This window comes from Larimichthys crocea, chromosome XIII (genome assembly GCF_000972845.2).
Source record: "Larimichthys crocea isolate SSNF chromosome XIII, L_crocea_2.0, whole genome shotgun sequence".
Lineage (NCBI taxonomy): Eukaryota > Metazoa > Chordata > Actinopteri > Sciaenidae > Larimichthys > Larimichthys crocea.
In genome coordinates this window covers 22,712,838-22,724,295 of record NC_040023.1, presented here as the reverse complement: position 1 = coordinate 22,724,295, position 11,458 = coordinate 22,712,838, and the positions used below count along the sequence as shown (strand labels likewise).

Below are 11,458 nucleotides of genomic sequence, written 5' to 3'. Positions count from 1 at the left end.
CATTTTAATTAAAATGAGCAATAATTTATCAAAACATGCTAATTGTTCTTAGTTCATTACTCATGAAATACGGTGGTAAGGAAAAATATCTCTATATCTATTTGGGCCTTAAATTATTAGTCTTTTAAAGAATCTAATAATATGTTTGAATTAACAAAGATAAAGTGGATTTATGTGATGAATCTAAAATGAATGTGATAGAAGTTATCATGAGACTGCAATTTATGTACAAGGTAACTGCCTCGAACTGAACTGAGTTCATTTAAAAACATCTTAACTGAGGTCATCCTTACTTGACCTGACTTTAAAAGTTGAAAACATTCTAAAAATGTTTTCATGCGATGTTGTAAAACGTGCTTAAGATTTTAAACATGAAAAATTCTCCTCTAAAGCGAGATGTCATCAAAAGAGAAACAGCCTGTAGCAGCTCCATTAACAATGATTGGGAGAGGGACTTTGTAGACTGTGTGACAGCACCCAGGGGAATTTCTCCTGGGACATGGAAGCATTTTTTTTTTTTTTTTTGATGAGAGCTCCTAGTATTACTGTGAAATAAAACCCATTTGGGCTTAGAGGTCGAAGTAAACATGGTATGATTTCATAAAGTCAGCCTCACATTCTTTGTCAGAAGAGCTGCTTGAGGCCATCTCTTGATGAGATTGCAGATAAGTCTGTACTCTGGTATTTCTAACTTTGGCAGAAGGTGATTGATGATACCAAATCTCAACTGGAATGCCCAAAAGCACGAGGACATTGTCTCAAGATACATCACTCCTTTAACTGCCAAGTTCAGCACCCATTTTGCTTTCTTTCTTCGGGACATTTGTAGCCTTTTGTATTTGAGATGCAAAATTGTGCACAACCATCATTTATTCAACTAAACAGGAGTGTACTGATTAAATGCAAAGACTTGACTGAACTGACCTTAAGCCAAAGTAACGATCTCTTGTGATCACCTCTTCCAGTCTCCAGTTTCTTGCATTTGACACAGAGGCCTCCCACGACATCCTGAAGGTGTGGGACGGGCCTCCTGAGAACGAGATGTCTCTAAAGGAGGTTAGCGGCTCCCTGCTGCCTGAGGGGATCCATTCCACTCTCAACGTTGTCACCATTCAATTCGAAACTGACTTTTATATCACCAAGTCTGGCTTTGCCATCGACTTCTCCAGTGAGTAGTTCCCTCTGATTAGTTGATGTACTGTGTCTACTTTGTGTAATTTATTTGCTCCCATTGAGTGTTGAAAAACAGCATTGAGTTTATTTGGTTGTGGATGTGCAGGTACCATGCTCTTTTCTAATCAGTTCTCAAGTCGTCAGACTGAAGCATAATGCAGAATTCCTCATGCTATTTAGATATTTCAGTATTTTATGTAATATTTAACCATATCCTGAAGAGCAGTGAAAGTCCCGGGTATTTCACAGTTCACTGCTGACAGTCTCCTGTGCAACTTTTTCTGCTATACTACTGAATACAGACTACATGTTCTGCTAGTGACTAGTTTCAAAATCAAGCACATGACTACAGCAGTTGCATAGGACCATATGCGTAGCATGTATGATGAGTTTGTTTTCATTTTCTTTAGTATACAGACATGGCAACTTAATGCAAAAATCAATTACACTGGATCTACTGCACATGAAGCTTGAATCGATTCTGGAGATGCATACTGTACTTAAATACCTGGCTTGCCTAAGGCTGTGGTTTACAGAAGGAAAAACCTGATTGTGTGAAGTGAAGTGTCTTTTCAGTTTTGAGCACAAAGAAACCTTACTTTTGAGATTTAAGGGTTAAGTTTTACTTTTATTCATCGCCTATGTAGAATTGAGTGTGTCTTTATTACAGTGTGGATTATTATGCCCGTTTGTTCACACAGGCGTTAAGTGATTACTTTGCACTTACAGTTTGGAAACACATAATAATGATTGATGTATTGTGCCCTATATGGTTCTGATTAATAGTTGATTAATATCATATACACTATGGTTACATTACCTTTTCATTACCTTTTCATTACACATTTTTGCAGCATTTTTTTACTGGAGGTATTTTTGCTAGATGTATTTGTAATTTTGAAAAGAAATAATAAGAAACAACACCAAACTGCAATATACTTAACTCTGTTAAGTCTCTCAATAAAGTCTGTCAAGATGGGAACATTGAAGAATCCATCAGATTTTACCAGATCATTCCGGTAGCTCTGGGCTGCTCCACAGCTGTGTTTTAGCAAAACAGATTAGGAAAACACGGCAGGATTTTGACTGATATCATTCTGTAATCTGCTCTGTGCTCTAACTCTGTTTGAGCTCCAGTTTCAGCTTGACAGCTGCCTGAGGTGCCGTATGATATCAAACCCCTTTATGTGTATGCTTGTTCTCTCTTGTGCTCATTGATTCCCTGCACTTTGGTTGTACATTTATGCATGTGTGTGTGTGTATCACGTGTGTGTTTGCCCTTCAGGTTCACTTGCAACAGCTTGCAGAGATCCAGGAATTCCCATGAATGGTAGTCGGAATGGGGAAGGACGCGAGCCTGGCGACTCTGTGACCTTCTCTTGTGATCCAGGATATGAATTGCAGGGGGAGAGCAGAATCACCTGCATCCAAGTGGAAAATAGATACTACTGGCAACCCAGCCCTCCAGCCTGCATTGGTGAGAGAGAGGGAGATAGTGTGAGTTAGAGAGAGAAGGGGGATGTGCGGAGGACACCGAGAGGGGTATATGGATTGAAGGAGGGAAATGCAGGGGATCAGTGAAAGAGAGATGGTGAGAGGAATAGGGAGCGAGGGAGTTTTTCTATTAGCTGGCTCTAGCAAAGACTATAATTCTCTCTCACTGATGTCTTAAAAATATGTGTAGGATAAACAAGACTCTTCAGATATATTTGAGTCGTTGCCAACTCTTATGTGGACAAATCCACTTCTCTAGCCAGTCAAAGACTGAGTACTCTAAGGTCTCCCAACACATTGTCTTATTAGAGCTTAACAGCTAATTACTTAACAGTGCAATTAGAAATAATTACACTAAGTAGGTCCAAAGAAACCTAGATATTCTTGAGTTGCTGCCAACGAGTCTAACTGAGTTTTTTTTCTTCTTCCAGCCAGGAAAGTGCTAGATATTTGTAGGTCTCGCAATCCAATTACAAGAACCCACCACTCAGCATAATGTAATGACACCAGAAGCAAGTCTGTATGAGTGAAAACCCGATGTAAATGCCAGCTGTATTTATTGTTGGGACAGGAGCAACATACTCATCAGTGTGTCACTATCACTTCTTCACAGTGAAACATGACAGCAACAAATGACAAATAAAGCTTTAAGACTCAGACACAGAGTATCCTCTGACATGCTGAGCCACTATAAATTGTCATTAAAAAAAAATTACATAAACGGAATCCATCCAGTGAAGTAGTTAGCCAAACAGAAATGTGCATATTTAATAATTGGTTATTCATTTCTTGATATTAGTTACATATTCGCTTCATTGTTCTAGTCCCAATGAGATCCAATAGTCAGTCATGTATCAGTAAACAGTGGAAAACGTTATCAAGATAATTAAACATAATGAGCGAGGAGCAATATGTAAATAAGAACTTGGATTGTTGAAATGTCTTAATAAATGGAAAAACTGAGATCCAGTTTGTTATAATTATGTTATAATTTATAATTGGAAAGTTTATTTTATTACCTCCGTATTTGCCATATTTTCTGCCGTGATATGTAAAACCACACAGCGAGAAGAACTTTTTGTGTGCAGCTGACCTGTTCAACACAGGCTACACCAGAAATTAATTGGAAAATGTACCAGCAAAATCTGATACCTTGGTAAGACACGTGTCAGAAAAATACCTCTTTTAATCATAATGCAGAACAATAATGGCATCGTCTTTCTAATGTCCCGAATCTTTGGCCTGATCGCTGCAGTACCTAATGGTGGTTGCTGATAGAGGGTGACAAAGGTCATAACATTTGCCTTAATTATATTTAATGACCTACAGGTGCTCATTCCTCACTGAAGCCAAACACGTTTGCAGCAGTTCAGCCGCTTTTAAAGACCTTCTTTGTCATCCCTGTGTGCATCAGTCTCATTTATTTCTTCTTCTTCTTTTTAATCTCACAAGCTCCTTGTGGTGGGAATGTGACTGGATCTTCAGGATTCATCCTTTCACCCAACTACCCACATCCCTATCCACACAGCAAAGATTGTGACTGGCTTATTACTGTCCACTCTGACTATGTCATTTCCTTGGCTTTCATCAGGTAATATGAGTTTCTACAATGTCCATTTTACTTTAAGTTGCTTTTGGTGCAAACATAAAATTAAAATAAAAAACACGTCTAAATGATCAGATCAAATATATATTGTTTTGTCACAGTGTAATTATTCACATTTCGTACATTCTTCACAGTAAAAAGAAAAAGTACAGGTTTGTACAGGATATTACCAGTGGGTTGATCAAAAAATTCTGGAGCAGTAAAAAAAGAAAAACAGTCTTGTCCTTTTAAGTTTATGGTCCGATAGCTTACAAGATGAAGCTTTTCCTAAATCTTTGGTATGTTTGTAACCTACCTGAAACAGAATGGAGTCAGTTCTTAGTGGATGCACAGCGGCTCAGCCTGTGCCATGGAATTGCTTGTTTTCTGCAGTGGAACCAGCTATAACATCACAGTATTGAGCAAAGTTGGCCATGTGTGTTAAGCAGAGGACCTGAGTTTGAGTCCAGGTGTGTTGGGAGATAGAGGGAAAGCAGCAGTACCTCTACAAACACCCAGAAGGCAGATATTTCTGCCACTTTGCTGAAATGTGGTGAAACAGGATTTCTGGATGAATACTGTATATCGCAGGCAGAATTGTGATATGAGCAAACTCATTTTCTAGTCTGAATGATGCTCGGACTGTAAGTTTACATTATTAATTGCAATCTAAGCATATAGCAGGAATACTGGAATAGAAAACTCAAAGATGGGCCTGAGGGCACTTGTCATGGGCAGTGTTTCTCTAGACTGTTGAGTATTATTTTTATAGTCTCTTCATGTAGGGCTGGAGAAGAGGCATATAGACACATTGGCTTTCTCTTCAGTCGCCCACTTTTCCCTCTTCATAAGGTGAAGGAGACAAATTCACCATGTATATCTTTTGGACTTTGTCCTTCAAAACAAACATCTAATAGAGTTAGCAGAATGCTGCTTTTCTCTTGGGGATGCCAAATGAAAGGATGGAGTTATGATTTCAAATTGGAGTTGCCTTGATCCAACTCAAATGCAATTATCTCCAAGCTATTTACATTTTTGTCATAAACCATGCTCATTATTTTGAAAACAAATGCTCCTCTCTCCCTCACTGCGGCTTGTGATTTGATATACAGCGCTACAATATGAAACGATCTTTTCACACTGCATTGCCATTGCCGTCTGGGAAGATTTTGTGCCAGCGCAGTGTCACAACAATTTAATCTCTTCTCACCTCTTGGGGGAGATATCTTTTTTTATCTCTTTGTCTGGAGATGCAAAACAAATCGCTTGGCATGACTCACTTCTAGCACTGCAGTGCACACTCTCATTTTGAAACCCTAATGCATTCTAAATCTCGCATATAATCTGTACAATCTGGGAGTTGGCAAAATAATAACTGTTTTATCTCTCATTTCTCATTTGTTTCTTTTACTTGTCACAGCTTCAGTATTGAGCCCAACTATGATTTCTTGTATATCTACGATGGGCCCGACAGCAGCGCTCATCTGATTGGCAGTTTCCAAGACAGTAAACTTCCTGAGAAGATTGAGAGCACTTCCAACTTCATGTACTTGGCATTTCGCAGCGATGGCTCTGTGAGCTACACTGGCTTTCATCTGGAATATAAAGGTACTCTGAAGGCCTATGCAAGTGGGATGCTACATACATTTTCAAAGAATATGTTTATGTATTGCAGCAGGGGATTCAGTTGGATACATATATAAATGACTGAAAATAATGTCTTTGAAGTATGCTACTGTACAAAACATTATTTTATTTTTATAATGTAGATTCCAGCTGTGAGAATAGCCGTTAGTTCACTCTTATCCATTTCCATCATGTTTTCCGTGTTACTGTACTTTTAATAACACAGTTTTGTGAAGTCAAACAGCCTGTATGACTATTTATACAGATCTCTGCTTAGTAAATACCCCTCTCATTTTAGACAGTTATTGCTGTTCTAAAAGCTTTATTCTTTTGACTGGCAGCAAAACTGCGGGAGGCGTGTTTTGATCCAGGGAATATGATGAATGGCACGAGAATGGGTACTGACTACAAGCTGGGTTCTATGGTGACATTTCATTGTGAAGCTGGGTACCTGCTGCAGGGCTATTCCACTCTGACATGTATCATGGGCAACAGCAAGAGACCAGAGTGGGACAGAGCCAAACCAAGCTGTCAAGGTGAGAAGCATCATTTCTATATTAGCAGAACGGCCTGAGTGGCAGAGAACTGCACCCCAGATGTTTGGTCAATATTTGATAGTAAGTGATACCAAGACTGTGTTGTGTAAATATGAGCTGAAGTGTGGCATGGAATTGTCTCACAGATGGCAATAAAAGCCAACTCAGAGGAGAAAATTCTGAGTTATTGATGTGAAGCTGCAATGTTTCCACAGTAGCCCAGAACAAACAAACCAAAATACTGGCTCTAGATAGAGAGTTTATTTTTTTGTGCATTATATGGTTTCTCTTTCTCAGGAAGGAGAGGGTGATGCAAGGAGGTTGCATTCAACAACTACACTGCTACATGCCCCTAAATCTTACTGTATGAACTGGCCTTTTAATAGAAACTGTTGTGGCTGCAAAAGCCAGTGCTTACAGTTTGTCAGTTCTGGTCTACTGTAGAAATGTGGTGGTTCAACATAGACAGACTTTGTTGAAGCTACAGAATGCTCATTCTAAGGTAACAAAAAAAAAAAAAATTCTTATTTTCAGGTGAATAAACATAATTATGAATAACATTCCATTTCTGTCATATTTTGTAAATAGAGCATCACAAATCTTACACAGTGGACCTTTTAAATCACTGCAGATTGTGTGTGTGTAAATAAAATAATTAAAACAATGTATGGAGGACATCACTAACAAAAACTAAATGTTTAAAACAGTAGCTCAAATTCATACTGTGTAAACTGAACAACAATTAAAACTATCTCAGTGTCCCAGGAGCCATAGCAAAACTATGTCTATAATGTGGCCATTTACAGAAACACACTCTTGTGTATGTAATGTAATGTTACATTAAATTATACATATTTGTCTTCGGATGCTAAATCTATAAACATTACTCAATATTTTCCCCTCTTGTCAATCAGAAAAAAAAAGATAATGATCAAACCACTTGCCCTTCTCTCTATAGCACACACAGATGCCAAATATGATTTCCTACAGATGACACCTATCATTGGACACAGACTAAATCATTGTTCCTTCTGCACAATACGCAGATAGTAACATGATCTACCTATGCATATTCTAGGCTATCATTGATGTGTTGTTTATTGTTAAAGAAAAAGCACATGACAACCTCATCACCATTTAATCTTAGCAGAGTAACATTAGCTTGAAAGAATGAAAGAAATAGGCGATGAACCAAAACGATATTAAGATAGTTATGATTTACAAGGCCCTGACTTCACAAGTAGTGTGGCAACCTCTGTGGTAAAGAAAAATAAAATAAACTCAGACAGAGGTAAAGTTATTAATGTTCGATTAGAGTATGGAGTCGATCTAGTCTGCAAAATTCATACCTCATAAAGTGCTCACAGAGTAAATTAAAAATATTATATATCATTATGGTTTTTGGAATTTTACAAGAACATGATCATTATTTGTTTATTATTCACAACCAAAATATACAATGTCTGCATTTCATAGAGGTGCTGAGTATCACAGTGATCCCAGTGTCGAGGAGAGAGGGAGACAAGTTGTAAGGAGTTTCAAATCCAGTGCTCCTCCTTCCAGTAGCATTACACCATTTTTAATATTCCTCAAAGTATTTAATCTGCCAAGGTTGAATTAGAATTCGGCTCTCATTTTCAGCTGTGGGGAACAGGGGCAACCGCTCTCACACCAGGGAGCTATTCATTACTTTTACAGTTGGCACCTGTGTAACTTCACTGAACAGCCCTGGGGTTATGTGCTTTACCAAAGGTCCATCAGCAACTCTCCATTTAGTCATTTCACTTTGAGACCAAATTTGAGCTGATGGCTTACCAGTCTAAAGGCTAAAACTAATGGCTTCAGCTGACCCCAACATACGGCCAGCTCCTGTCTCCTCGCATTTTTTAGCAATTAGCTGAAGTTGATAGTATTTCCCAAACTAGAAAAAACTAGCAGTTTAAATTAAAAAGTCAGTAATTACCAACGGGGCTAATTCAGTTTGTCGGAATTGTTGTTGAATGATATTGTGGACAGCAGTGATCACATTGTAATACTTAGACGTGCTAAAAATGATGAAATGACTACAGATAACATTGTAACTACAGCCAGACCAATACATTTGAAGGCTGTCATTATTCATAGATATTAGCTTATCTCAGATTTGTCTGTATAGGCATATATGCTGACCAATAAATAACAAGAAATTGCTGTACAAGTATACCAAAGATATGTTAGTTCTTAAACAACCGAATTTAAAGATCCATTGTGTAGAATTTAATGGCATCTAGCAAATTGCTAATTGCCTTATCCTCTAGGAGAAACTATGGTGGCCATGTAAAACGTGAAAGGCCAAATCTAGAGCCAGTTTTAGTTTGTCTGTTCTGGTCTACTGTAGAAACATGGTGGTTCGATATTAGTGGACACAGTGGAAGAAGACCTGTGGTGTACATGTCCTAAACATGTTTAGCATTACCATTTATTTTAAACCAATAGAAATATACACATTAGATAATTAAAATAACAAAATATGTTTTGCCAAATTCTACAAATACAGGCCCCTAAATTGTACTCAGTGGAGATTTAAGGGATCTGCAGTGGTGTGGTGGATCTGTGACACTGAATTACTCTTACTCAAATTCTGCACATTAGATTTGTGCTATTTTATTGCAATGGTTTCATCAGATCCCATGTTACTCTAAATGATTAAAGTGCTGGGTAAATATCCTTCAAACCAGATAAACTTCTAAAATCATTGGAACCTCTTTATTTGAAGCTTTCTCTCTGTTTGTAATGATGCAACACTTTAATGTTTTTTAAATAAAAATGTGGATGAGTTTGGATTTCAAAGATAATCTGAGCTGTCCTGAAATTAAATATAATGTCTAATCTAAATCTAATGTTACTGACATCTTAAATGGCAACGTAATTCTCAGTATTACTGTATGGATAGATTCAGGAATAACTCACCTTTTTTCTGGGCATTTAGTTTTCCCTACCATTAGTCTGTTACAGAACACAAAATTATAGGTTTTTGCAGTGTGCCCACTTCCTCTTAGCACTACACCCACCTGTCAGAATGGAACCATTAAAGCATATTTTGAGAATGCCTTCTTCTTTTTGGTGCTGCTCTCACCTGCTGTTGATTGACAGTACAGCATGCCCTCCTTACCGACAGCAGCATTCCTGAATTCCTCGCCCACACTATGGCACTGTGACTGACTCTTATTCTGTCTGACAGATCAGCTCGAATTAGAGTCCCACTTGCCATCATTACATATGTTTGATTACATGCCTTTTGCTACTCCAGCAACCGAACACAGATAAATTACTTATCCATCTTTCTACATTAGCGCCTCCGTTCACTTTTGTTCTTCCTCTCCCGTGCTGTGCTTTATGAAACAGCAGTGACATGTGCACTGTGTGGGCCACAGGGGCTTCAGAGCAGCTGGTGACAAATGAGTGTGTGTTTGTTTACAGTCGAGGCTCCCCCACCTGATGGCTTAGTCCGTGAGGTCTGAGGCAACCGCGTTAGAGGGCCCCTTGGCAAATTAGGTACATCATTAACAACTTAAGATAGGATTCTGAGATGCGACGCAGGTGCAGGACAGACCTCAGTGTGTATTGATTAACTGACACTAATGATCGTAAAAGTTACAAGCAAGCAAGGGTAGGCTTTTTGTTCAAAGCTAATCGTTTTCAAAGACATGTGTTGGTCCCCACCGTCATACCTTACTGTGGCTTTGGCAGCAAAAAATGCATTACGGCATACTAACATGAATGCATAGTCTTCATCAATTAATCAATTAAGCTTGTAAATAATTATCCAACTTCAAAATAAGAGCTACTTGTTAAGACTTGTAAAGTACATAGTCAGCTGACTAAAAGCCTCTTTCGGTGTTGAAGAGTTGAGTTCACAAAACATGCTGCTGGGCAATAAGGGCTGATTAAAGTCACAGGCGTGTGGAGCTTTTGCAATCGTGTGTTTTGTTGATTGATGGTGTTTTTATGTATTTTAAGTACTTTTTCTTGCTGGTTGTTTTTCTCTCAAGTTTTAACCCTGTAAACACAACTCAGGGTTCCTTTTCTGTCTGTTAACTGCTCACTTTTTTTTTTTTTAAATGTCCCCTAAGTGTCTCTCAAGTGTCAAATTATTTTGGTATGCTGGCCACAATTATATTTGTCAGCACCTGAAAGTTTAAAGGTGACTTTTCATTCCATTTTGTTGTTTGTTATAAACTGCTTACCTGTGCACTGTGCCGGTTGAAAATGGATTTGCTGATTGTATTTTACTGCCACATTTCCCCAGGCATTGTAAGCTGGTTGTTTCACATTTGTTAACTGTGCGTCTCTGTTGCTTCCTTTCCTGTCCCCTACAGCTCCCTGCGGAGGTCACTTTACAGGTTCAGAGGGAACTGTGTTGTCCCCAAACTACCCACATAATTACACCAGAGGCCAGAGCTGTGTCTACGACATCTACGTCCCAGGAGACTTTGGTAAGTATTTCAGCCATTATTTTCACAGTGTTGCAGAAAATTGTTACCTATTGTCTCTTCAATGGCTGTTTATAGTCCATATGAGGTGCCGGTTTACAGAAATATTTTTACTTCAAACATGAAGTGGGCATAGGAGGCTAAGAGAGATATTTGTGTTAGCTGGTAGTTTTGTGTTAATGATGGGGATAGTGTAAATTCTGTGAAGAAACGGAGACTTACTCTCAAAGCTGGTCATGGGTGACAGAATTCTACCAAACAAAATGTTCCGACTTGCATAATTCATTTCCCTGTACTGCTTAATATGCGTTTAATGCATTTCAATATTTTGTACCTTTGGATTATTATGTTTGATGGTTACAGCCACTGGCTGATTACTCATCTGCTGCTGGATTAATATTCAATCCCTGTATACTTCCTTCATATGTGACAGCTGTGACAGAAAATCAAGCCAGTGGCTATGCAGTGAGTGCCGCCGCTATCCGTCACAGTGGTGTGTGTCGAATGAAATCAATACATACATATTAGAAGTCAATACTAACATAGTCTAGGGGGACTCCTATGCCTCTTCT

At 38.4% G+C, this 11,458-nt stretch overlaps 1 protein-coding gene across 5 annotated transcripts in view; it reads left to right on the top strand.

Moving 5' to 3' along the window:
- The window catches only part of LOC109138772 (CUB and sushi domain-containing protein 3), a 205,529-nt gene that overhangs the window by 91,077 nt on the left and 102,994 nt on the right, over positions 1 to 11,458 (top strand). For all 5 annotated transcript variants that reach the window (XM_027287060.1, XM_027287059.1, XM_027287058.1 and 2 more), the window contains 6 exons: positions 966 to 1,168; positions 2,459 to 2,650; positions 4,120 to 4,258; positions 5,673 to 5,860; positions 6,220 to 6,414; positions 10,773 to 10,889. In XM_027287060.1, the coding sequence (XP_027142861.1) occupies positions 966 to 1,168; positions 2,459 to 2,650; positions 4,120 to 4,258; positions 5,673 to 5,860; positions 6,220 to 6,414; positions 10,773 to 10,889 (1,034 nt within the window). The remainder of the gene's footprint in view (positions 1 to 965; positions 1,169 to 2,458; positions 2,651 to 4,119; positions 4,259 to 5,672; positions 5,861 to 6,219; positions 6,415 to 10,772; positions 10,890 to 11,458) is intronic.